Source organism: Pristiophorus japonicus, chromosome 6, assembly GCF_044704955.1.
Source record: "Pristiophorus japonicus isolate sPriJap1 chromosome 6, sPriJap1.hap1, whole genome shotgun sequence".
Taxonomy (NCBI): domain Eukaryota; kingdom Metazoa; phylum Chordata; class Chondrichthyes; family Pristiophoridae; genus Pristiophorus; species Pristiophorus japonicus.
Window position 1 is genome coordinate 247,370,525 of NC_091982.1, and position 27,953 is coordinate 247,398,477.

Below are 27,953 nucleotides of genomic sequence, written 5' to 3' on the forward strand. Positions count from 1 at the left end.
ACAATTACCATCGAAAGTAAGAAGACAGAAGTGCTGTGCTGGCAGGATCTCTCGTTGGCGTCTGCTCCAGTTTCTGACAGCTGGTTTCAATCTGGGGAGGTGAGACCAAGAGTGAGCCTGCCTTTGAGGACTGCAATCAACTCCTGACATATTTGCAAATGTTGCCACTCTGTAACAAGGCTCAAAACACACATGTGCAAGAGCTTGTCCCTAAATCGCTGCTGATAGAGACCCCCCCTCCCCACCCCCCAATCCAGCATCGTCTCAGCAACTCACGAAACCTTTATTTATTTAAGAGGCTCTCTGCAGCTGTCTGCTGAAAGGAAATGTGCAGGAAATGTTTGGGAAGGAGTTGCCGGTGCAAAGGATCTAATTTTGAATCATTTTGTTGGAGTTTGCCTTTGTTCCTGTCGCTCTGGATGCTCTCACCGTTCCCCAGTCCCGCTGAAGCTTTTCCAACGTGGAAGATTGAGCTGGTAAGGAGACATTTTACAAACATTTGCAAATGAGATTTTTTTTGTTCACCCTCAAAAAAATAAGCAATCGACCAATTCTCAGGAAGAGAAATATTAACAATTTATTGAGGAAAAAACTGATGTCAAGATTAAGGAATTAGACTTTTTTTTTCAGATCTCTTCAAACTAGTTTGGTGTATTTCTGCCTTCATATAAAAAATAGTGTTGGCGGAATAATAAAGGTTTAGACAGTAGCTGCTAATGATTACTCTGTCCCTGTTTCTATCTGCATCTTAAAGTGGGTTTTCTTTGAGATATCAAACAGGGAAAGTCTCCCTGGGATGTTTAGGTTATGGCTACGATCGTGACCAGAGCAACTCTCTCCTCTTCCGGTGTTTACATCATTTCTCGCCACAGTTTCCACCAATCTTCCAGCGACTTGGGGTTGCCAACCCTCCGGGGTTGGCCTGGAGTCTCCAGGAATTAAAGATTCATCGGCAGACTACTGGTCCGATCAAAAACCCCGGGAGAAAAATCATCGGGGAATTTTAAAAATTGTGGGGTTTTAAGAATTTATTTTGTTTATTAGTTATAAAAATATTGGAGACGGTAAAATAAGGCTGTTGGATGGACAGTCGAGGATCATTCAATTGGGTAATGAGGAGTCTTTTCGCTTCTCGATTGGCCACGGGAGGTGGGGCTCCGCGAGGACGGGCGTGTCGGGCGACCAATGGGAAGCAGTATGGGGGCGGGGCACTTGGAGGAATACATCCGTCCAGAGTTGGTAACCGTACCACCGGCATCACGTCGGGACTTTGGTTAAACCCCCCCCCCGAGGCCTTTCTATCCCGACGTTTCAATCAAGCATTTCTTGTGTACAGGAAGATCCCACGCTGTTGGTTTGGAATTCAAAATTCTGAATACCATTTTCTAAAATAACAAGAAACTTTTGAGGGCGAGCAGGAGCGTGAAACGGGCGTCGGCGGGTCGGTCGTTAGTAATGGAGAGGTCAATTGGGCAGGCATATAACAGGCGGGAGGCCGAACTCCAAGCCATTGTCAACACCTTCACCGAGGCGTACGAGAACATGGGCCTTACACTAAACATCCGTAAGATAAAGGTCCTCTACCATCCTGCCCCCGCCACACAGCACTGCCCCCCGGTTATCAAAATCCACGACGAGGCCTTGGACAACGTGACCATTTTTCATACCTTGGGAGCCTACTGTCAACAAGGGCAGACGTCGACGACGAGGTCCAACACCGCCTTCAGTGTGCCAGTGCAGCCTTCGGTCACCTGAGGAAAAGCGATTGTTTGAAGACCAGGACCTCAAACCAGGACCAAGCTCATTGTCTACAGAGCAGTGGTGATACCCGCCCTCCAAAATGGCTCAGAGACATGGACTATGTACAGAAGGCACCTCAAAACACTGGAGAAGTACCACCAACGCTGTCTCCGCGAGATCCTGCAAATCCATTGGCAGGATAGGCGCACCAATGGCAGCATTCTCGCTCAGGCCAACATCCCCAGCATCGAAGCACTGACCACGCTCGACCAGCTCCGTTGGACGGGCCACGTCGTCTGCATGCCCGACACAAGACTCCCAAAACAAGCGCTCTACTCGGAACTCCTACACAGCAAGCAAGCTCCAGGTGTGCAGAGGAAACGCTTCAAGAACACCCTCAAAGCCTCTTTTGGAAAAAAATCTAACATTCCCACCAACACCTGGGAATTCTTGGTCAAGACTGCCCAAAGTGGAGGAAAAGCATCTGGGAAGGCACTGAACACCTTGAGTCTCTTCGTCAAGAGCAAGCTGAAGCCATGCGTCGACAGCGGAAGGAACGTGCGGCAACCCGGGCTCCCCATCCACCCATTCCTTCAACCACCGTCTGCCCCACTTGTGACAGAGACTGTAGGTCCCGCATTGGACTCTTCAGTCACCTGAGAACTCACTTTTAGTGTGGAAGCAAGTCACCCTCGACTTCGAGGGACTGCCTATGATGATAACGGGTCTGTGTCCGGTGAGGTGTAAAATGGGCGGGATGCAAAACAGGTGGGCCTGGTTTCCCAGAACATTGCTGTGAGTGATGTAACCATCCGTGTGACATTGCTTTACCTGCTGTTGTACAACATTTATGTGAAGTGGTTTATGGTGTCCACGGAAATAACAGGCTGTGGTGCGAAGGCTTTGAGCATTTGGTTTCTAATGTCCCCCGCAATAACTTCACGGCGAATCAGTGCAGCACGATCATTTGTAAACATTTTGCCTGACTATTCCAATGCTTTCCTGGCAGGTCTCGCATCTTCCACCCTCCATAACCTCATCCAAAACTCTTCTGCCCGTGTCCTAACTCGCACCAAGTCCCGCTCACCCATCACCCCTGTGCTCGCTGACCTACATTGGTTCCCAGTCCGGCAACACCTCGATTTTTAAAATTAGCATCCTTTTGCTCAAATCCCTCCATGTCCTTGCCCCTCCCTAGCTCTGTAATCTCCTCCAGCCTCACAACCCTCCAAGATCTCTGCGCTCCTCTAATTCTGCCCTCTTGCGCATCCCCCAATTTTAATCGCTCCACCATTGGCGGCCGTGCCTTCAGCTGCCTGAGCCCTAAGCTCTGGAAATCCCTCCCTAAACCTCTCCGCCTTTCTACCTCTCTCTCCTCCTTTAAACGGCTCCTTAAAACCACCTCTTTGACTAAGCATTTGGTCACCTATCCTAATATTTCTTTATGTGACTTAGTGTCTAACTTTATTTGATAATGCTCCTATGAAGCGTCTTGGGACGTTTTACTATATTCAAGCTGCTATATAAATGCAGGTGTTGTTGTTCGATTGCCCCCCTCTGCATGCCCTTTTTTCCAGTCACGATGCTCCCTGACCGGAAGGTCACTGACTCAAATTCCACGAGCGTTCTCATTTTTGAACGAGGCGGGAGGAATCAGAGGAAGGGTTACAATCTGGAACAGGGTCAGAATCACGAGTGGATGTCGCGGCCAATAGGTGTTGGAATGTAAACACACAGAACCCACAGCATGAGGACTCCAGTTTCTAATCCAACCTCTCCTACCTCACACACTGTCATCTCCTCGAAGAAAGCCCTTTATGTACAGAGTGTAAAACCAAAGAACACGGCCCAACATGGTTGAAGGGGGATAAATTCCAAACCAATCTGGAATGCACTGCCAATGGGCAGTGGAAGCTGACTCAATTAAGTTTGAAAAAGGAGTTTGATAAATAATTGTAGGGGAGAAATTTGCTGGGCAATGAGGAAAGAGCAGGAGGGAGCGGGACTAATTGGATAGCTTTGTCAAAGCCGGCACGGGCACGATGGGACGGAAGGCCTCCTCCTGTGCTGTAAGATTCTTTACCCGGAAAGTGCCAACGATGTGGAAATTGCTACCATAGGGAGCGGTTGAGGCGAATAGCATAGATGTATTTAAGGGGAAGCTGGATAAACACATGAGTGAGAAAGCAATAGAGGGTTATGCTGATGGGGTGAGATGATGAGGGGTGGGAGGAGGCTCGTGTGGAGCATAAACACAGGCGTGGAGAGGTTGGGCCGAATGGCCTGTCTCTGCGCTGTACATTCTGTGTGTTTCTGTGATTCTAAGATTACCATCTTGTCAGTTATGGTCTGACAGATTGCACTCCTTTCTTCGCCTTGTTTCATTGTTATTCATTTCTATTTTATTTGCAGGAAGGAGGCAGGGCTGCGTTAAGAAAAGCGTACCAGATTCCCATCTCGCCCCAAGAGCTGCCCAAAACATTTCTGACACGCAGCAAGCGTTACGCCATTAACCCCTTGCTGCACAAATGGGAACACTTTAACATCACCTACAAGTGAGTGGGCACACAAGCAATAGCCAGGCCATGCTAAGACACAGCTAGCGTTATTCCTGGGCCACTTTAGCAAATTGGTATCTGAATGCTTCAGGAATAATCACACTTTAGGCAGATAAACGTTAACATTGCATCAATACTGTCCTTCCACAATTCTGTTATTTCATTCCCTCAAATCACTCTCGGCCGTAGTGACTGTCCCCACTAGTACTATACTCCGTGTTACACAGTGACAGACCTGTACCCACCATTACTGTACCCCAGTATTATACAGTGACAGACCTGTACCCACCAGTACTGTACCCCAGTGTTATACAGTGACAGACCTGTACCCGCCAGTACTGTACCCCAGTGTTATGCAGTGACAGATCTGTACCCACCAGTACTGTACCCCAGTGTTACGCAGTGACAGACCTGTACCCACCAGTACTGTACCTCAGTGTTACGCAGTGACAGACCTGTACCCACCAGTACTGTACCCCAGTGTTATACAGTGACAGACCTGTACCCACTAGTACTGTACCACAGCGTTATACAGTGACAGACCTGTACCCACCAGTACTGTACCTTAGTGTTTTACAGTGACAGAATTGTACCCACCAGTACTGTACCTCAGTGTTATACAGCGACAGACCTGTATCCACCAGTATTGTACCCCGGTATACAGTGACAGATCTGTACCCACCAGTACTGTACCCCAGTGTTATATAGTGACAGATCTGTACCCAACAATACTGTACCCCAATATTATACAGTGACAGACCTGTACCCACCAGTACTGTACCCCAGTGTTACACTGCGCACACAGCTCTCTCCAGACACAACCCCGGTTTGGAAGGACAGAGTATGTAAGTGTTCTGGACCTTGTTTCTCACAGTTTGAATGGATATGTTTGAGCAGATTAATCGACTGTGCATCACAGCCTCACCTGAAGGTTGCACATGTTAGATGAGTTTTGGAATGATGAATAGGATTTCATGTCCGTTGAGGTGAATGCATGGAAAATCCCAGGCCACGAGTTCCTGAATTCCTGTTGTGCACAGACGTGAGCACTACTCCTAAAAATTTCCTGAGGTGCATGAGGAGCGAGCAGAGCTCCCCATCGAGCATTCGGGTTGCCAACTCTGGTTGGGCATATTCCTGGAGGATTCACCACATGACCTCTTGCCCCCGACCAACCAAACAGCATTTTTCTTGGCCCATCTGCAAAATGTTTTTTAATTCATTCATGGGATGTGGGCGTCGTTGGCAAGGCCGGCATTTATTAATACCTAAGACATAGTCTTAGAATAAGGGGCCGCCCATTTAACACTGAGCTGAGGAGAAATTTCTTTTCTGAGGGTTGTAAATCTATGGAACTCTCTGCCTCAGGGAGCTATGGAGGCTGGGTCATTGAATATATTTAAGGCGGAGATAGACAGATTTTTGAGTGTTAAGAGAGTGAAGGATTATGGGGAGTGGGCAGGGAAGTGGAGCTGAGTCCATGATCAGATCTGCCATGATCTTATTGAATGGCGGAGCAGGCTTGAGGGGCCAGATAGCCTATTCCTGCTCCTATTTCTTACATTTTTATTGCCCTTGAGAAGGTGGTGGTGAGCCACCGCCTTGAACCGCTGCAGTCCGTGTGGTGAAGGTGCTCCCACAATGCTGTTAGGGAGGGAGCTCCAGGATTTTGACCCAGTGACCATGAAGGAACGGCCGATATATTTCCAAGTCAGGATGGTGTGTGACTTGGAGGGGAACTTGGAGGTGGTGGTGTTCCCATGCACCTGCTGCCCTTGTACTTCGAGGCGTTAGAGGTCGAGGGTTTGGGAGGTGCTGCCAAAGAAGCCTTGGCGAGTTGTAGAGCTAGAAGCTAGAAGTGTTCAAAGAAAATGATAAAGAACACACAATGTTGACTTTATATTGTCTTGCGTTGCTTGCCACATCCTAGAGCCTTGACAACCCTATCGGAAGTAGGCATTTTGGTAACCGTCTTTAATTTGAACAATTCGCACACATTTTGCTGAATTCCCCATGACAGCACTGAAATGATGGTGGAATTTTTGTCCCAGAGACGAAAGACTTGCATTGATATAGCGCCTTTCACAACCATTGGACAACCCAAAGTGCTTCATAGCCAATGAAGTACTGTCACTGTTGTAATGCAGGAAACGCTGAAACCAATTTTCACAGCAAGCTCCCACAAACAGCAATGTGATAATGACCAGACGATCTCTTTTTTTTACTGATGTTGATTGAGGGATAAAATATTGGCCCAGGACACCGGGGATAACTTCACTGCTCCTCTTCAAAATAGAGCCATGGGATCTTATATGTCCACCTGAGAGAGCAGACGAGGCCTCGGTTTATTGTGCCGAAAGACGGCACCTCTGACAGTGCAGCACTCTCTCAGCACGGCACTGGAGAGTCAGCTTGGATTTTTGTGCTCAAGTATCTGGAGTGGGACTTGAACCCACAACCTACTGACCAAGAAATGAGAGTGCTACCAACTGAGCCACGGCTGACACTAAATGTTAGAAGTATTCAAACCCACACCTCCAGTAGAGGCTGTGACCTGAGCACAGATCCTTAGACTGCTTGGCCATCCCATAGACAATGCAAGTCCGTCCGGCTTTCTTTGACTGGATGAAGTCAGTGGAAATTAAAATTGTGAAATTAAAACAGAAAATGCTGGAAATACTCAGTGGGCTAGGCCACATCTGTGGCAAGAGAAACAGAGTTAATGTTTCAGGCCGATGACCCTTCGTACAAAGGGCGGCTCATCAAGCATCGTCTCTTTCACACTATCGCCCAAATTCAACATTATCCCCAAGGCAAGAGATAAGTGGTGCGAGGCCACAGTTAAATCAGTGGGTTAGACGGAGAATGTCTTGTACAATTTGCCAAGCACTGAAACAGTTGCCTTTCCCCACAGGATCATGAAGTTTCCAAGCACCCTGAACAAAGTGGAGACCAGGAAGGCCATTGCAATCGCCTTTATAATGTGGAGTGACGTGTCACCTCTGACCTTCACTGAGGTCCCACCACAAAAGGACGCAGATATCAAAATCGGTGGGCACTGACGTCTGCAGAAATTCTGTTTCTTTATATCCAAGACCGTTTCTCTTCATGTGTTAACGTTGCAATGTGATAGAGTTCTGCACCAGTTATAAACCAGTATTTGTAACATGTTCTCATTTCCAGCATTCGTGGTGTGGAGGTTATGTCACTACACTAACAATCCTAGCAACCTAGACTAGTAATCCAAGAAGAATGAGAGTTCAAATCCCACCCTTGGTAGTTACATTCCAATTAAAAGCCTGTTGGATTGTTGTAAAAACCCAACTGTCTCACTAATGTCCTTCAGGGAAGGGAACCTGCCGTCCTTACCCGGTCTGACCTCTGTGTGACTCCAGTCTCACACCAATGTGATCCACCCATATCTGGCCTAGCCAGGCATCAATTCAATAAGGTGGCCCATCACCTTCTCAGGGCAACGAGCGATGGCCAATAATTGTCAGTCTTGCCAGCGATGTCCAGGAGCTGAGAATGAATAACAATATAAAACAATGCCTGGGATGGTAAATAAAAGCAGAAAATGCTGGAAATACTCAGCGGGTCAGGCAGCATCTGTGGAGAGAGAGAGAGAGAAACAGAGTAAAGGTTTCAGGTCGATGACCCTTCGTCAGAACTGGGGAAAGTTAGAGATGTAACAGATTTTTAAGTAAGTGTAGGGACAGGGAAAGCGGGGAGGGGAGGAAAGAACAAAAGAGAAAGTCTGTGATAGGGTGGAGGGCAGGGGAGATTAAGAGACAAAAGGAATGGTGGTGCGAGGCAAAAGGAGATGGTAATAGGACAAGTTAAGGAACAAAAGATGGGTCTAGATAGGGTGCAATTGGGGATGGCAGAAACATCAACAGCTGCCATGGGAAACAGCTGCCAATACCATCCCCTATTGCCTCGCGCCATCATCCCTTTTGTCTCTCTAATCTCTCCCGCCTTCTACCCTATCACAGACCTACCCTTTTGTTCTTTTCTTCCCTCCCCGCTTTCCCTGCCCCTGCACTTGTTTAAAAACCTGCTACATCTCCTAACTTTTTCCAGTTCTGACGAAGGGTCACCGACCTGAAACGTTAACTCTGTGTCTCTCCCCACAGATGCTGCCTGACCTGCTGAGTATTTCCAGCATTTTCGGTTTTTATTTCAGATTCCAGCATCTGCAGTATTTTGCTTTGGCTTAGATGGCAAAATCACCCTCGAGGTTGAATCTACTTCTCATATTGCTCTAATATTCTAACCTTAAACATTCACTCCCTCCACCACCGGCGCACCGTGGCTGCAGTGTGTACCATCTACAAGATTCACTGCAGCAACTCGCCAAGGCTTCTCCGGCAGCACCTCCCAAACCCGCGACCTCCACCACCTAGAAGGGCAAGGGCAGCAGGCGCATGACCCTCCGAGTCGCACACCATCCTGCCTTGGAAATATATCGCCGTTCCATCATCGTCGCTGGGTCAAATTCCTGGAACTCCCTCCCTAACAACACTGTGGGAGTACCTTCACCACACGGACTGCAGCGGTTCAAGGCGGCGGCTCACCGCCACCTTCTCAAGGGCAATTAGGGATGCTGGCCTTGCCACTGATGCCCACATCCTGTGAACAAATAAAAAAATATATATATGTGGATCACTGGTGACCTGTACATCGAGTCACAACATGTGTACAACAGAGAAACAGGCCACAGCCCATCTGATCCATGCCTGCATTTATGCTCCACACCAGCCTCCTCCCACCCTACCTGTTGGAATATTGGGATAAATTTGCTGCTTATGGGAGAGAGAGCGCACAGGAAATGACGTGTTTGCAGCCCCGAATTTTCTGCCCTATAAATCACACTGAAGCTTTCGGGCTAAAGGTCGTCTCGGGCGATGACGCATATCCGGGCGCCATCAGATCGTCTGCCCGTTATACGCAGCGCCTGATGCTCGGGTCTATTGACTGCATATAATGGGTGGCCCATCCCATAGCGTCCGTGTTGCATCGTTGCCTGAGACGAATTTCTAGGCCTCAGTGTTAAGTGTGAATCAGAAACCGACGTCAAATTTCCGCTGTGAATGGCCCCCAGAATTAACAAGTTTCCAGTGAAGGCGCGAGATCAGGACGAAGGTGTGTTCCTATCCTCCCTCCCCCCCCCCCACCCCCCACAGAGTAGTGGGAATGTGGAAGATGCCTGTGTGTGAATTATTTTAATGTGAGGTAGCCGTTGCACACCAGCCATCACATGGGCGACAGAGCTAGGTCTTGGCCCAGGACCTGGAACATCAGGATCCTCACAGTGGACAACCCTAACAGTGACAGACTGGATACCTGAGAATTCATATTAAAGTGGAAGCAAGTCATCCTTAGGCAGTCCCTCAGTGTCATGAAGAAGAAGAGTGGGAAGGCAGAACCTGCTCCCTCCTCCAGAGGAGGATCTTGCTTAACCCCTTTCACAAGAGGCTGGGGAAATATCTGGTTGGTAACTGGATGGATGGGTCCAGAGATCAGAAATGGGAGAAGGTCCATGAATCGCAATGGTTCCTTGGCTGTCAAACTATGGAAAGGTACCTTTACCAGGGATGGAATATGAAGAAGCCAATGTCACAGCACGAATCTAGCACTGACGACTTCAGTTAGTGTTATCTCCGATCAGCAACGTGCTTATTTTTTTTTAAGTAAAATTATTTACCCCCCCGCCCCCAATTTTTCTCTCCTCCTCTCCTCCCCTGAAGGTGTTGTCTTCTTCTTTGGCTCCAACTTATGTCCCTCATCCCACTAGTACCCCAGCCCTACTGTCTATGCTTCTTGTCCCACATTGCAGATGGCTGGATGTTTGGCCATGTGGGGCGTCACTTTCATCAGGGTGTTGGACCACATGGAGTGTCGCGACCAAACTCGAGCCTGTCCCCACTCACATGCAGACTTCCAGCGTGGGGGGTGGGGGGGTGGGGGTTGGGAGGACTCAATGAATAATGATCTGGACAGGCAATTGCAAGATATGGATGGCATTCAGCCCATCTTAGCGCATCCACTCATTCAGAACCGGCAGTTCCCACACCCCATTATGGCATCCACCTGGTCCTTAAATGATCTCTTCCCCCAAAAAGCTGGGGGTCAATTAAAAATGTCAAAACTGAGATTGAAAAAAATTTTGTTAGACGAGGGTATTCATAATAGAATCATAGAAATGTACAGCTTTGAAGGAGTCTATTCGGCCCACCGTGCCGATGCCAGCTCTTTGAAAGAGCAGTCATGCTTAGTCCCACACTCCCACTTTTTGTCCCTAACCTTTAAGTTCCTCAGCCTCAAGTACCCGTCCAATTCCCTTTTAGAATTATTTATGTTATTAAGGGAACCAAGGCTGCTGGATGGAATTGAGATACAGATCAGCCATGCTCTCATTGGATATTTTGGATTTTTAAAGAAATCAAGGGATATGGGGACAGTGCAGGAAAGTGAAGTTGAGGTAGAAGATCAGTCATGGTCTCACTGAATGGCGGAGCAGGCTCAAAGGGCCAAATGGCCTACTCCTGTTCCTACTTCTTATGTTCTTAATTGAATGGTAAAACATGCTCGAGGGGTTGAATGGCCTCCTCCTGCTCCTATTATCCCTGAACCATACCTAGAAGTCCATTCCGGGTGGTCATTGTCCTTTTATGAAGAACTTCCAGACATTTATCCCTAAATGGACTATTTTATTGTCTCACTGTCTTTCTTCATCACCAAATTCTTGGACACCAGGTATTTGCCTCATGATGCTTCACTGCATCACCTCCAAGGTCTGAATATCTCCATTGAGTCACATCCAAAGCCTTTCCCTGTTCCAACCTTGCTATCGGGAAGCCCTCCACTATGGGCTAATTTCTTGATCCAATATGTATTATCCTCCATTTATATATCTTAATCTCCATTGTGTAGACCATCTGCTTAATGGGTGACCTGAGGGGGTTGGAGAGGAATTTTTCTAGCGTATTTTTTTCTCATTGGCTCTGGGTTATTTCCTCTTTTTTTTTTCCTCTCCTGGGATCCAGGGCGATGACATGGCTGTAGTGGTTGGGCGTGAAGACAGGTGGTTATGAGGAAAGATAGCTGTGAGGGAAAGATTGGATGGGCTGGGGTTGTTTTCTTTACAACGGAGGAGGCTAAGGGGAGACTTTATTGAGGTGTATAGAATTATGAGGGGCTGAGATAAAGTGGATAGAAAGGACCTTAGCAGAGAGGCAACAACCAGGGGGCATAGATTTAAAGTCATTGGTACGAGGGTTAGGGGGGATTTAAGGGGAAATATTTTCACCCAGAGGGCGGTGGGGGTCTGGAACTCACTGCCTAAAAGTGTGGTGGAGGCAGAAACCCTCATCGCATTTAAAAAGTACTTGGATGTGCACTTGAAGTGCCATAACCTACAGGGTACGGACCAAGAGCTGGAAAGTGGGATTAGGCTGGGTAGCTCTTTGTCGGCCAGGACGGACATGATGGGCCAAATGGACTCCGACTGTGCTGTGAATTTCTATGATTCTAGGTGGATGGGAAGAAGACTTTAGCCATGATTGTGGTGCGGTTCATGCTTGATGCAGTCTTTTTCTGCCCGTCATTTTCATATGTTTGTCTGTAATTCAGTTTCTCTCCTATGTGCTCATACTTGGCCACACATCAGGCATCCTCAGCAAATATGGCAGGAAATACTCTCCGCCAAATCAATCGTGGAAAGCATAAGCTTCAAACTGCTCATTAAATCTGATTAAATCTGAATTTAAATGCATTTCAGGATTTTACACATTCAATCACACTGACTGCTGGTTCGCCCCACTGCACCCCTGCTTCGATGGACTCAATGGAGAACTGGCTCACGCCTTCCTGCCACCGCTTGGTGAAATTCACTTCGATAATCACGAGTTCTGGATTCTGGGCAAGTCTCGATTTAGCTGGAAGCAAGGTATTGATGGCAGAAGGAAACTGGTGTTTATAGTGCCATAGTTTATAGGGCTCACCTCTATAGGTTTGTGGGTTTGAGTCTCGTTCCAGAGACTTGAGCCCATAAATCCAGGTTGTAACTCCTGGTGCAGTTATGAGGGAGAGCTGCACTGTCGGAGGGACAGTACTGAGAGAGTGCTGCACTGTCGGAGGGACAGTACTGAGAGAGTGCTGCACCGTCTGAGGGGCAGTACTGAGGGAGTGCTGCACTGTCTAAGGGGCAGTACTGAGAGAGTGCTGCACTGTCGGAGGGGCAGTACTGAGAGAGTGCTGCACCGTCTGAGGGGCAGTACTGAGAGAGTGCTGCACTGTCGAAGGGGCAGTACTGAGGGAGTGCTGCACTGTCGGAGGGGCAGTACTGAGGGAGTGCTGCACTGTCGGAGGGACAGTACTGAGAGAGTGCTGCACCGTCTGAGGGGCAGTACTGAGAGAGTGCTGCACTGTCGAAGGGGCAGTACTGAGGGAGTGCTGCACTGTCGGAGGGGCAGTACTGAGGGAGTGCTGCACTGTCTAAGGGGCAGTACTGAGGGAGTGCTGCACTGTCGGAGGGGCAGTACTGAGGGAGTGCTGCACTGTCTAAGGGGCAGTACTGAGGGAGTGCTGCACTGTCGGAGGGGCAGTACTGAGGGAGTGCCGCACTGTCTAAGGGGCAGTACTGAGAGAGTGCTGCACTGTCTGAGGAGCAGTACTGAGGGAGTGCTGCACTGTCTAAGGGGCAGTACTGAGAGAGTGCTGCACTGTCTGAGGGGCAGTACTGAGAGAGTGCTGCACTGTCGAAGGGGCAGTACTGAGGGAGTGCTGCACTGTCGGAGGGGCAGTACTGAGGGAGTGCTGCACTGTCGGAGGGGCAGTACTGAGGGAGTGCTGCACTGTCGGAGGGGCAGTACTGAGGGAGTGCTGCACTGTTGGAAGGGTAGCACTGAGGGAGCGTTGAATATTCTGAGGTGTCGTCTTTTGGATGAGATGTTAAACCGAGGCCCAGTCAGCTCTGGTGGATGTAAAAGATCCTATGATACTATTCCAAAGACGAGCATGGGAGTTATCCCCAGTGTCCTGGGGCCAATATTTATCCCTCAACCAGCATCACTAAAACGTTTCCTACATTACAACAGTGACTACACTCCAAAAGTATTTCATTGGCTGTAAAGCACTTTGGGGCATTGTGAGGTTGTGAAAGGTGCTAAAGAAATGCAAGTTTTTTCTTCTTCCAAGGCATTTGTAAGTGGAACTTTCGGTAACAGAAGGAAGTAATGATAATTTATAAGAACAGCTGTTCTGTTTTCCCCGGCAACATCCCCCTCATGTTTAGTTTGTTTCCAGTATCAGTTTTTCTGGCAAGGGTAGCGCAGTCAGGTGACCAAGTTGAAAGGAGAGGGTCCCTGAGGTGATACAGCACCAGATGGGGCAAGAAGCATTGGGAAGAGAAGAGAGCTTAACGCGGCATGAGGCATGAGGAAGCAATCAGTGGGATGCTGCAAGCTGCAGATATATTTACCAAAGTCACAGCAGTTAGGATTAGCCATTCTTTTCAAGTATTTGAAATATGTATTTAATAGGGTTGTACATTATTCCAGCAACAGTGTAAGTTCTCACATTTTGAAAGAAAGAAAGACTTGGATTTATATAGCGCCATTCGCAACCACCAGACGTCTCAAAGCGCTTTACAGCCAATGAAGTACTTTTGAAGTGCAGTCACTGTTGTAATGTAGGAAATGCAGCAGCCAATTTGCGCACAGCAAGCTCCCACAAACAGCAATGTGATAATGACCAGATAATCTGATTTTTTTGTTGTGTTGATTGAGGGATATTTAATGGCCAGTGTCATGTATGTAACCTTCATGTAACAACACTGCAATACTGTGTATACTTGAGAAATGCACACCTTGACCACAGGGGGTGAACTTGTGGAAGACACTCCTCACCTGGTCATCCAGGTATATAAAAAGGGAGGTCCCACATAGGATCAGCACTTCTTGGTCCTGTGAATAAAGATTCAGGTCACAGAGTGACCTCGTCCATAGAATGTGCCTCATGTGGATTTGTGGCATTGTGTAAGGACTTTACAGTGGTGATGAGAAACGGGAATCAACGACCCACGAGAATGGCCACTGGTAGCACAGAGGAACGGTACTGTGTTGGTGAGGACTGGGCCGATTTCATTGAGAAGCTTCAGCAGAGCTTTGTCACGAAGGACTGGCTGGGAGATGCAGCAGCTGACAAGAGAAGGGCTCATCTACTGACCAGCTGTAGATCTAAGACTTACGCGCTCATGAAAGACCTGCTAGCACCCGAGAAGCCGGTGGAAAAAACCTTTGAAGAGCTCAGCAAACTAATCAGTGAGCACCTCAAACCGGCGAGCAGCCCGACACAGATTTTATACCCACTGACGTCGGGAAGGACAGAGCATACAGGTCTTCGTTGCGGACCTCAGGCACTTGGCCAGCCTCTAAGTTCACAGAGGCCTGCAGAGGGGAGATGCGAAGGGATTTCTTTATTGAGGGCATCGGTCATGCCGGGATTTTCAGAAAGTTAATAGAGACCAAGGACTTGACCTTGGAAGCAGCGGCGTTGCTGGCTCAGACTTTTATAGCGGGGGAGGAGGAAACCAAGATAATATACGCGCGCAACTCTGAATCCAACGTGGCGATGGATCAGGGAGTCAATATCATAAATGCGACACAGAGCCCCGCAAACAGGCAAGGGCAGTTTGACACACCCCAAGCAGCAATAGACCCCAGAACAGGTTTTCAACACAGACAATGGCAGGCTGAACGGACATTTATGCCATCCCAGTGGACAATGCGGTCCGGGATGGGGCCATTGACACCCACTAACAGGGTGCTCGAGCAGTCAAAGGGACAATCAGCGAGGAATGCCTGGTAACAGCTCGTTTGTTCACAACAATGGGAATCTCAGTTCATGCTGGAGGTGTGGGGGCAGACATGCTGCCAGGACTTGCAGGTAGCAACAGTTCGCCTGCAGAAATTGTAACCTCACTGGCCATTTAGCTAGATTGTGCAGGAAGCCTGCGACCAGGCTAATTTACGAGGTGGATGGACCAGAAGAGGGTTCTGCGAGGGAGGATGATGCGTGGGGCAAATAAATGGACGCTGAAGTTCAGCGGGTTCATGTAGCAAACCTTCACAGCTTATATACCAAAACGCCACCTATGATGATGAAGGTCCTATTAAACGGCATCCCGGTACGCATGGAGCTGGACACGGGGGCCAGCCAGTCACTCATGAGCGTTCAACAATTCGAAAAGCTATGGCCACTCAAAGCCAGCAGACCCAAACTAGAATGCATTGAGACTCAATTACGGACGTACACCAAAGAAATCATTCCAGTGCTCGGCAGTGCAATGTTGGCTGTCACACACAATGGATCGGTGAACCGGCTGCCGCTCTGGATTGTCCCGGGCAATGGTCCCGCACTGTTGGGGAGGAGCTGGTTAGCTGAGATGAACTGGAAATGGGGAGATGTGCACGCAGTGTCATCTGTGGAGCGAAGTTCATGCTACAGCAATTTGAGTCGCTATTCCAACCTGGCATCGGGGCGTTCAAAGATACCAAAGTAGTGATTCGCATCACCCCGGACGCCAGACCAGTGCACCACAAAGCCAGAGCTGTGCCGTATGTGATGCGGGAGGAAATTGAAAGCGAATTGACTATTTGCTGAGAGAGGGCATCATTTCGCCCGTTGAATTCAGCGACTGGGCGAGCCCCATTGTTCCCGTCCTAAGAGCGGATGGCTCGGTCAGGATCTGTGGCGACTACAAGGCCACTATCAACCGGGTGTCCCTACAAGGCCAATACGCGCTTCCGAGAACGGAGGATCTTTTTGCCATGCTGGCAGGCGGCAAGCTGTTCACCAAGTTTGTCCTCACTTCAGCCTACATGACCCAAAAACTGGCCGATTAATCCAAACTACTGACCACAATCACACAAGGGACTGTTTGTTTACAACAGGTGCCCGTTTGGCATTCGATCAGCGGCTGCGATCTTTCAAAGAAACATGGAAAGCCTGCTCAAATCCATTCCTGGAACGATCGTATTCCAGGACGATATCCTCATCACGGGTCGAGACACCGAGGAACACCTCCACAACCTGGAGGAGGTGCTAAGCTGACTGGACCGGGTAGACCTGCGACTCAGGAAGTCTAAATGTGTGTTTTTGGCTCCCGAGGTCGAGTTTCTGGGCAGGAGGGTTGCTGCAGATGGGATTCGGCCTATCGCATCCAAAACAGAGGCGATTCAACGAGCGCCCAGGCCTTGCAACACATCGGAGTTGCGTTCATTTCTGGGACTCTTGAACTATTTCGGGAACTTTCTGCCGAACTTAAGCACGTTGTTGGAGCCGCGGTTGCGATTGGTTTTGGGGGGACTGTCAAGAACGGGCTTTCAATCGGGCGGGTAACCTACTCTGTTCAAATAAGTTGTTGACCCTGTACGACCCCTGTAAGAAATTGGTTCTGACATGTGATGCATCGTCCTATGGGGTTGGGTGCGTGTTGCAACAGAGTAATGCTGAGGGGCAACTCCAACCTGTGGCTTATGCCTCCAGGTCGTTCTCTCAAGCAGAACGTGGATATGGGATGGTTGAGAAGGAAGCACTCTCGTGTCTATGGGGTGAAAAAGATGCACCAGTACCTTTTTGGCAGGAGGTTCGAATTAGAAACGGACCACAAGCTGTTAACATCCCTGTTGTCAGACAGCAAAGCTGTCAATGCCAATGCGTCAGCTCGCATACAGCGATGGGCTCTCACGCTGGCTGCGTATGACTACACCATATAGCACCGGCCCGGCACTGAAAATTGCGCTGACGCGCTCAGCAGGCTTCCACTGACCACCACTGAGGGGGCAGCGGAACAAAGCGCTGAGATGGTCATGGCCGTTGATGCCTTTGACAGCGCAGGCTCCCCCATCACAGCCCGCCAGATCAAAATCTGGACCAACAGAGATCCCCTCCTATCTTTGATTAAGAAATGTGTCCTGACTGGGGATTGGGCACCCGCACACGGAGCATGCCCCGAGGAGTTCAGACCGTTTCACAGACGGATGGATGAGCTCTCCATCCAAGCCGACTGCCTACTATGGGGCAGCCAGGTAGTCATGTCCCAGAGGGGCAGGGAAGCTTTCATCAGGGAACTCCACAGCGAGTACCCAGGCATCTTGCTGATGAAGGCCATTGCCTGGTCACACGTTTGGTGGCCTGGAATTGATTCAGACCTGGAACACTGTGTTCGCAGGTGCACGACGTATGCTCAGCTGGGAAATGCCCCCAGGGAGGCCCCGCTCAGCCCGTGGCCCTGGCCCATCAGGCCATGGTCACGTATTCATGTAGACTACGCGGGCCCGTTCATGGGGAAAATGTTTCTCATCTTGGTTGATGCGTACTCGAAATGGATTGAGTGCATCATTTTGAATTCGTGCATGACATCCACCACAGTGGAGAGTCTGCGTGCGGTCTTTGCGACCCACGGTTTGCCGGACATCCTTGTTAGCGATAATGGCCCATGTTTCACTCGCTACGAATTCCGGGAGTTCATGTCGGGTAATGGCATCAACCATGTCAGGACAGCAACGTTCAAGCCGGCCTCCAATGCGGTCCAAATCGTAAAACAGGGCATGCTCAGCATTCAAGGACCCGCCCTTCAATGCCGCCTATCGCGCCTCCTGCTGGCCTATAGGTCCCAGCCGCACTCGCTCACGGGGATCCCGCCCGCGGAGCTCCTTATGAAACATACACTCAAAATTCGGCTGTCCCTCATTCATCCTGTCTTGTTCGACATTGTTGAGGGAAAGCGCCAGTCCCAAAATGAGTACCATGACCGTAATTCAAGGGGGAGATGTATAGAAATTGGTGACCCCGTATTTGTTCTTAATCACGCTTTGGGGCCCAAATGGCTTGAAGGTACTGTAATAGACAAAGAGGGGAATAGGGTCATCATGGTTAAACTTAACAACGGGCAGATAGGCCGCAAGCATCTGGACCAAGTAAAAAAAAAAGGTTCGGCATGGACATTGAGGAACCTGAGGAAGATCATGAGATGGTATTCACACCGGTGAATGAGCATCAAGAACATTCAGCAGCATGCACAGTCCCTGCGGTCAGCCCGGACAGGCCGGAATCACCACAGGGGACAGACACGCAGGCCAAGGCTCAACAACCAGAGCCCCAACTGCGGCGCTCCACGAGGGAGCGCAGACCACCCGAAAGACTTAACCTGTGATCCCAATAAGATGTTGGGGGGGGAGATGATGTCATGTATGTAACCTTCATGTAACAACACTGCATATTGTATATACTTGAGAAATGCACACCTCGACCACAGGGGGTGAACGTGTGGGAGACACTCCTCACCTGGTCATCCAGGTATATAAAAAGGGAGGTCCCACACAGGATCAGCACTTCTTGGTCCTGTGAATAAAGGTGCAGGTCACAGAGTGACCTTATCCATAGAACGTGCCTCATGTGGATTTGTGGTATTGTGTAAGGGCTTTACAGCCAGGACATCGGAGATAACTCCCCTGCTCTTCTTCGAAATTGTGCCATGGGATCTTTTACATCCACTTGAGAGAGCAGACAGGGCCTCAGTTTAACGTCTCATCTGAAAGGTGGCACCTCAGACAGTGCAGCGCTCCCTCTGCACTGCACTGGGAGTGTCAGCCTAGTTTTTTGTGCTCAAGTCACTAGAATGGGACTTAAACATAGAAAATAGGAGCAGTAGTAGGCCATTCGGCCCTTCGAGCCTGCACAGCCATTCAATATGATCATGGCTGATCCTCTATCTCAACACCATATTCCCGCTTTCTCCCCATACCCCTTGATGCCTTTTGTGCCTCGAAATTTATCTATCTCCTTCGTAAATATATTCAGTGACTTGGTCTCCACAGCCTTCTGTGGTAGAGAATTCCACAGGTTCACCACCCTCTGCGTGAACATTTTTTTCCTCATCTCGAACCCACAGTCGTCTGACTCAGGGGCATGAGTGTGCCACCCACTGAGCCATTATCTTGCTGTTATATCAAAGGCATGACCTTAAAATTAAGACAGGCCATTCAGGGTGATGTCAGGAAGAACGTCATCACACAAAGCGTAGTGAAAATCTGGAACTCTCTCCCTCAAAAAGCTGTTGGGACTGGGGGTCAGTTGGAGATCTCAGAACTGAGATTGGTAGATTTTTGTTGGGTAAGGGATATGGAGCCAACACCCTGCTGTTCTGACAGTGATGGGCCAGAATTTTAAAGTGAAACAAATTATTGCTTCCCCCATGAGAAAACCCAAGTCTGGCAGTGTGAGGTAATCGCTTCTCTCTGGGGTTAATCAACCTTTCTGCTCAGCAAGCGTGGCTTCCGCTGGGACTTTGGAGGGCAGGCTGGGTAGCTCAGCAATGTCCCAAGACACCCCTCCATAAATTGTACCTGAATGTACATGGGCAGGGAGCCAGGCTGGATTTCCACGCCACCCCACGCCGATCAGAATTTGGGCCTCGGTTTAAGGTCTCATCTGAAAGACGGCACCTCCGACAGTGCGGCGCTCCCTCTGTACTGCCCCTCCGACAGTGCGGCGCTCCCTCAGTACTGCCCCTCCGACAGTGCGGTGCTCCCTCAGTACGACCCCTCCGACAGTGCAACACTCCCTTAGTACTGCCCCTCCGACAGTGCGGCGCTCCTTCAGTACTGCCCCTCTGACAATGCAGTGCTCCCTCAGTACTGCTCCTCCGACAGTGCAGTGCTCCCTCAGTACTGCTCCTCTGACAGTGCAGCGCTCCCTCAGTACTACCCTTCCGACAGTGCAGCACTCCCTCAGTACTGCCCCGCACAACAGTGCAGCACTCCCTCAGTACTGCCCCTCCGACAGTGCAGCACTCCCTCAGTACTGCCCCTCCGACAGTGCAGCACTCCCTCAGTACTGCCCCTCTGACAGTGCAGCACTCCCTCAGTACTGCCCCTCTGACAGTGCAGCACTCCCTCAGTACTGCCCCTCTGACAGTGCAGCACTCCCTCAGTACTGCCCCTCTGACAGTGCAGCACTCCCTCAATTATGTACTGGGAGCGTCAGCTTAGATTATGTGCTCAAGTGGAGTGCGACTTGCTCCCTTGACCTTCTGACTCAGAGAAGAGAGTGGTACCAGTGAGTCATGTCTGGGTGGGATCATGGAGGTTGATCGATCAAGAGTTGATCAGGTTGTTGGACCTAAAGGGCTTCTCCTGCTTTTAAGTGTTCTTAAGAGTTTATCTGCGAATCGTGCCCCCCCCACTCCTCCTCGTGCTTTGTCTGAATGGTTTGTTCCTCTCTGTTGACAGGTGTGTGGCTGAATGACTTGGTGCAGGTAGCAGCTCATGAGATTGGACATGCGCTGGGGCTGATGCACTCCCGCAATGAGAGCGCGCTGATGCACCCCAACGCAACGTACACGGGGCAGCGGCGGATCACCCAGGACGACATTTGGGGAATCCAGAGACTGTACGGTAGGTGGATTCTGTGTTGTGGGTACAGGATGTTACGATCTGGAACGTGCTGCCTGAAAGGGCGGTGGAAGCAGATTCAACAGTAACTTTCACAAGGCAATTGGACAAATACCTGAAAAGGAGAATTTTGAAGGGCATTGGGGGAATTGCAGGGGGGCGTGGGAACAAATTAGATTGCTCTTTCAAAGCACCATAGGGCAATTGGCCGTCTATCTTCACAGGCCAAATAATGAAACTCTTCCCCACAAATGGAAACATTCTCTCTGTATCCACTCTATCAAAACCTTTCATTATTTTAAAGACCTGTTCATGCTTTCCTGATATGTATGTCCTCACATTTCTGGTATCATCCTTGTAAACATTCTCTGCACCCTCTCCATTGCCTCTATATTCTTTTTGTAATATGGCGACCAGAATTGTACGCTGTTGCTGATGATACAAATGAGTAGCTGAATTTTCTGACCTCGGAAAGCCTGTGAGAATGATATTGAAATTTTGCAACATCTGGAATCGTGCATGGCTTTATTGCAGCCAGTGTCACTCACCTGCTCACCTGTGCGGTGTGCTGAGAATTGCAGATGTGTCCCGTCCCAAGTGATGGGTTGTTCGAATGGTGGCTTTATTTACAGCTGCTTGTCCTGTATACAGTTACACAGGATATACGGCACAGAAACAGGCCATTCGACCCAACCAGTCCATGCCGGCGTTTATGCTCCACTCGAGCCTCCTCATGTCTTTCCTCATCTAAACCTATCAGCATAACCCTCCATTCCCTTCTCCCTCATATGCTTGTCTAGCCTCCCCTTAAATGCATCGATAGTATTCACTTCAACCACTCCCTGTGGTAGCGAGTTCCACATTCTCACCACTCTCTGGGTAAAGAAGTCCCTATTGGATTTCTTGGTGACTATCTTATATTGATGGCCTCTAGTTATACTCTTCCCCACAAGTGGAAACATTCTATGTCCACTCTATCAAAACCTTTCATAATTTTAAAGACCTCTATTCAGTCACCCCACGGCCTCCTTTTTTCAAGATATTTCAAGATAAAAACGGATAGTAAAAGCTTTTACAGATATATAAAACGGAAAAGAGCGACTAAAGTAAATGTTGGTCCATCAGAAGATGAGAAGGGGGATTTAATAATGGGAAATGTGGAAATGGCTGAGACCTTAAACAATTATTTTGCTTCGGTCTTCACAGTGGAAGACACAAAAACCATGCCAAAAATTGCTGGTCACAGGAATGTGGGAAGGGAGGACCTTGAGACAATCACTATCACTAGGGAGGTAGTGCTGGATAGGCTAATGGGACTCAAGGTAGACAAGTCCCCTGGTCCTGATGAAATGCATCCCAGGGTATTAAAAGAGATGGCTGAATTTATAGCAGATGCATTCGTTATAATCTACCAAAATTCTCTGGACTCTGGGGAGATACCAGCGGATTGGAAAGCAGCTAATGTAACGCCTCTGTTTAAAAAAGGGGGCAGACAAAAGGCAGGTAACTATAGGCCGGTTAGTTTAACATCTGTAGTGGGGAAAATGCTTGAAACTATCATTAAGGAAGAAATAGCGGGACATCTAGATAGTAATAGTGCAATCAAGCAGACACAGCATGGATTCTTGAAGGGGAAATCATGTTTAACTAATTTACTGGAATTCTTTGAGGATATAACGAGCATGGTGGATAGAGGTGTACCGATGGATGTGGTGTATTTAGATTTTCAAAAGGCATTCGATAAGGTGCCACACAAAAGGTTACTGCAGAAGATAAAGGTACGCGGAGTCAGAGGAAATGTATTAGCATGGATAGAGAATTGGCTGGCTAACAGAAAGCAGAGAGTTGGGATAAATGGGTCCTTTTCAGATTGGAAATCGGTGGTTAGTGGTGTGCCACAGGGATCGGTGCTGGGACCACAACTGTTTACAATATACATAGATGAACTGGAAGAGAGGACAGAGTGTAGTGTAACAAAATTTGCAGATGACACAAAGATTAGTGGGAAAGTGGGTTGAGAGGCTGCAAAGAGATTTAGATAGGTTAAGCGAATGGGCTAAGGTTTGGCAGATGGAATACAATGTCGGAAAGTGTGAGGTCATCCACCTTGGGAAAAAAAACAGTAAAAGGGAATATTATTTGAATGGGGAGAAATTACAAAATGCTGCGGTGCAGAGGGACCTGGGGGTCCTTGTGCATGAATCCCAAAAAGTTAGTTTGCAGGTGCAGCAGGTAATCAGGAAGGCGAATGGAATGTTGGCCTTCATTGCGAGAGGGATGGAGTACAAAAGCAGGGAGGTCCTTCTGCAACTGTATAGTGTATTGGTGAGGCCGTACCTGGAGTACTGCGTGCAGTTTTGGTCACCTTACTTAAGGAAGGATATACTAGCTTTCGAGGGGGTACAGAGACGATTCAAGAGGCTGATTCCGGAGATGAGGGGGTTACCTTATGATGATAGATTGAGTAGACTGGGTCTTTACTCCTTGGAGTTCAGAAGGATGAGGGGTGATCTTATAGAAACATTTAAAATAATGAAAGGGATAGACAAGATAGAGGCAGAGAGATTGTTTCCACTGGTCGGGGAGACTAGAACTAGGGGACACAGCCTCAAAATACGGGGGAACCAATTTAAAACTGAGTTGAGAAGGAATTTCTTCTCCCAGGGGGTTGTGAATCTGTGGAATTCTCTGCCCAAGGAAGCAGTTGAGGCTGGCTCATTGAATGTATTCAAATCACAGATAGATAGATTTTTAACCAATAAGGGAATTAAGGGTTATGGGGAGCGGGCGGGTAAGTGGAGCTGAGTCCACGGCCAGATCAGCCATGATCTTGTTGAATGGCGGAGCAGGCTCGAGGGGCTAGATGGCCTACTGCTGTTCCTAATTCTTATGTTCTTATGTATATAAGTGACCCAGCCGGTTCACCCTTTCCTAATAGATATCCCCTCGCATTTCAGTTACTTTCCTTGTAAATCTTCTCTGTGCCTATCCAGTGCCTCTATATCCTTTTTATAATATGGTGACCAGAACTGGACGCTGTTGCTGATGATACAAATTTGCGAGAGTTACTTAAATTTTAGTATTTAATTCCAACATTTTCATAGAATTGTACAGCAGGAAAAAAGGCCATTCAGCCCCTCGTTCTTTTGCTGCCTCCCTGAAAGCTAGCCACTCAGTCCCTTTCCCCCGCACCATTTCAAATTTTTCTCTCTTAACTATTTATTAATTTCCTTTTAAAAACAAACTAGCTGTATTATGTACCCTGCTCCCGCCGCTGTTTTTCTGCCACTGTTTCCCCCTGAAGCTGTGACTCCTTTTCTGTGCCACATTTTTACAGCCAAGGACCTTGTCCAGGTAACCATTCGCCACCTGCATGCTATTCGACCACATGGGGATTCACAGCCAAGCTGACTCCCGTGACCCCACCACCAGCATCAGTGCGCACCTACATTGAGCAGGGGTCGTGGGATGGCGATTCAGAGCGGTAACCCGGGACGATCTTCCACACCCTGACCTGGGGTGTAGCTTGCGACCATGCCATCCGCCAATAATGTCCTTTCTCCTTCCCCCTGCAGGCTGCATTGATAAGAAGAGGCTGTGCGATCCCTGGGCTCGTGTTGGATTCTGCAAGAAGCGACGCTCGTTCATGAAAAAGCATTGTCCCAAAGTGTGCGACATGTGCTTTGGTGAGTTTCAATCCCGATATCTGCAACCAGGGTGACCTTTCCACCAGACCAACCGCAGAGAGTCGCGTCTGAGTACCCTTGTTTGTGGTGACCTTGATACCTGCCATAGCTGGAGGAGGAGGTGGGAGAAACGGTGGAGGCCATACACCCGTAGGGACTGTGGCACAGCCAGCCCTAGCAGCAGTTTGATCCTGGCCTGTGACTTTAGCTTTCTTCTGCCAGGTGCTTCTCACTGAGGAGCAGGAAGAGGCCATTCAGCCCCTCGAGGCTGTTCACCATTCACTTGGATCACGGCGAATCGGTATCTTAATTCCATTTACCTATCTTGGTGCAGCATTCTTTATACCCTTACCCAACAAAAGTCCATCAACCTCAGGTTTGACGTTTCCAATTGAGCCCCCAGCCACAACAGCTTTTTGGGGGAGAGAGTTCCAAATTCCCACTGCCCTTTGTGTGAAGAAGTGCTTCCTGATATCACCCCTGGACGGCCTGGCTGAATGTTAAGCTAACGCCCTCTTTTTCTGGACTTACCCACCAGAAGAAATAGCTTCATTCTATCTACCCTATCAAATCCTTCAATCATTTTAAACACTTCAATTATTACTCTTCAATCTCTTATACTCAAGAGAGTACAAGCCCAGTCGATGCAACCTGTCCTGAAGATTTAACCCTTTTAGCCCCGGTATCATTCTGGTGAATCTGCACTGCTGCCCCTCCGAGGCCAATATACCCTCTCTGAGGGACGGGGCCCAGAATTGAATACAGTTACTCCAGATGGGGCCAAACCAGAGCTCTGTACTGCTGTAACATAAATTCCACCCCTTTCTATTCCAGCCGCCTCGAGATAATGGCCAACATTCCATTGGCCGTTTAAATTATTTTTTGTACCTGCTCACTAGCTTTTAGCGATTTCTCTACTTCGACTTCTCAATCTCTCAGCTCCTCCACAGTTCCGAGCTTCTCGTCATCGAGAAAACATCTATCTTTCTTAGCTCCAAACTCCTGCCAACCCTGATACAAAAGCAAAATACTGCGGATGCTGGAATCTGAAATAAAAACAAAAAAATGCTGGAAATCCCAGCGGGTCAGGCAGTGTCTGTGGAGAGAGAAACAGAATTAGCGTCTCAGGTTCTAACGCAGGATCGTCGACCCGAAACCTTAACTCTGTTTCTCTCTCCACAGATGCTGCCTGACCCGCTGAGTATTTTGAGCATTTTTCTGTTTTTATTTCTGCCAACCCTGGTTGCCCATACTCCTGGAGGTTTGATCACGTGACCTCCTGCCCCAGCGCTAAACTTTAATATAATTCAAACTATGAGCCCCAAACCGGGCGCGGGGCAATTTTGCCCCGCCCGGGCTATATCCCCTCTGATACAGAGATCAGCAGAGGTCAGAACTGCCAAAGTATAGAAAAAGGAAAAGAGAAAAAGACGTTCATTTAAAATTTAAATAAATAGGTTTAATTAAAATAACCACAAAAGGAGATTCACGGTCAGCTGCCAATTGTTTGAGGTGGGGTTCTCCATTATACTCGATAATCGCAGTTCCATTTACAAATGAAATGTAAAACAGAACCACAACCAGCCAACTTGTTGATGGAGAATGTTTCAGGTTTTGACTCAATCACGGACCTTCCTCCTTTCCATTTAGAACCACCAGATTCAGCAATTGCAACCACGGCTCTACCTCACAATATCAAGATGAAATATGTGTCCAAAGGTCGTATAGTGACCTTCCGATGCGGACAGACTCTCTCGGGCGCAACTCCTCCTAAAATCAGGTGAGTTACGTTGAATTGATGCCATTTAATCGCCCATTAATTGCTGTATTCCTGTAGCGCTATTGAAAGAATAGTAGCGAATTTTCCCAGTGTCCTGGTTAACGTTCATACCTGAACCAATGGTAGTACAACAACAACTACATGAATTTATAGAGTGCTTTTAAAGTGGTCCAGTGCAGCGCTGAGGTGTCTACTTGGGTGAGATGTTGCACGCAGTCCGTGGCAGTAAACCTGTGGCTCAGTGGGTAGCACACTCACCTCCGAGTCAGACGGTTGTGGTTTCAAGTCCCACTCCAGAGACTTGAGCATGAAATCCAGACTGACACTCCCAGTGCCATGCTGAGGGAGTGCTGCACTGTCGGAGGTGCCGTCTTTTTCATGAGACGTTAAGCCGAGGCCCCGTCTGCTCTCTCAGCTGGACATAAAAGATCCCATGGCACCATTTTGCAGAAGAGCAGATGTCCTGGGCCGATGTTTATCCCTCAACCAAGGTCGGCAAAACAGACGATCTCATTGTGGGAGCTTGCTGTGCGCTAATTGGCTGACGCGTTTCCCACATTACAACAGTGACCACACTTCAAAAAGTACTGCATTGGCTGTAGAGCGCTTTGGGGACACCCTGAGGTCATGAAGGGCACTGTAGAAATGCAAGTCTGTCTTTCTTTCTAAAAACCCAACTTCTTCAGCGGTGATGCACAGCGGGTAGTAATGGATCGGGCGATTGGTCCTCACCCGGCACAAGTTTCCTCTCCACTGAGTTCCATGAAAAGGAGAATCGGGTGGAGGGTGCAACGGGCAGGCGACCTGCTGCCACCCATTCTGTGCCCCTGCTGAAGTTGAATTTCATCCTCCGTAGTATTATTCTACTCCTATCCTGGCCATGAATCCTTCCCTCAACCAGCACAACCAAAAGAAGATTAATTGATCATTCCTCGCACTACTGTTTGTGGGACAATGCTGTCCACAAACTTGGAGCTGTGTTTAGTACTTGGCTTCACTTCCAATTATTTTTTTTGTGTGATCAGGCGCTATATAAATGCAAGCTCTTCCTGCTACGATGATTAGCGTTTGTTCCTTTTTCCTTTCAGTTGGTACAAAGACGGGGAATTGTTGTCCAATTCAGTGCCTGGATACTTCACCGTGAAAGACCGTGACCTCAGTATTGTAGCAAACGAATATAACGAGGGTCTGTACACGTGCCAAATCCAGCGGAAGACTTTGACGATTCAAGCCAATTCTTGGTGGATCAGGGTCAAGGAAGACAATAATATTGATGAGCCACGGGATGTGGTCTCACAACAAGGATGAGCGGGACAGCACGGAAAGGATATCCAATCAATCCAAACCATTGTAAAACATGTAAACGTGACCACAGAGGACAATGACCTAGTTTGGACCAATTGCTTGCCAATATCACTGATCCCCCAACCCGATGGTCATGAGTTTGAGACGTGATGTTACCTGAAATTGTAAATCAATCAGCTCCAAATTAATTCTCTGAAGTTGTGGACAACCCATTGTTGGAGCGCACCTCACCTGAGGAAAACATACTCTTTTTGGGAAGGTAACAAACCAATTCTGCCCATCTTGCTCTGAGGACAAGTGCAAGACCTATGGGGTCCACAATGCAGCATCGGCTAACCCAGATGAAGAGTTCTATGTCTTGACTGCACTTGCCTCATCCTGGGAACTGAGCGAGGGATACTAAAAGAGTTGGGCAGACTCTGAA

The 27,953-nt window shown here is 48.5% G+C and overlaps 1 protein-coding gene across 1 annotated transcript; it reads left to right on the forward strand.

Annotated features, from left to right (window-relative positions):
• The first annotated feature begins 326 nt into the window (after positions 1-326).
• Positions 327-27,532, forward strand: mmp23bb (matrix metallopeptidase 23bb). Its single transcript, XM_070882449.1, has 8 exons — positions 327-476; positions 4,153-4,295; positions 7,213-7,349; positions 12,082-12,249; positions 20,597-20,761; positions 24,334-24,444; positions 26,095-26,224; positions 27,313-27,532. The coding sequence occupies exons 1-8, from the start codon at positions 327-329 to the stop codon at positions 27,530-27,532; spliced, it is 1,224 nt and encodes a 407-aa protein (XP_070738550.1).
• The last annotated feature ends 421 nt before the right edge of the window (positions 27,533-27,953 follow it).

What these genes read in the sequence shown, in the direction of transcription:
- mmp23bb (XM_070882449.1), top strand. Translation starts at nt 327, where the DNA reads ATGTGCAGGAAATGTTTGGGAAGGAGTTGCCGGTGCAAAGGATCTAAT. An exon ending in CACTTTAACATCACCTACAA is followed by an intron (nt 4,296 to 7,212) that starts GTGAGTGGGCAC and finishes CTTTCCCCACAG; the next exon opens with GATCATGAAGTTTCCAAGCA. An exon ending in TCGATTTAGCTGGAAGCAAG is followed by an intron (nt 12,250 to 20,596) that starts GTATTGATGGCA and finishes CTCTGTTGACAG; the next exon opens with GTGTGTGGCTGAATGACTTG.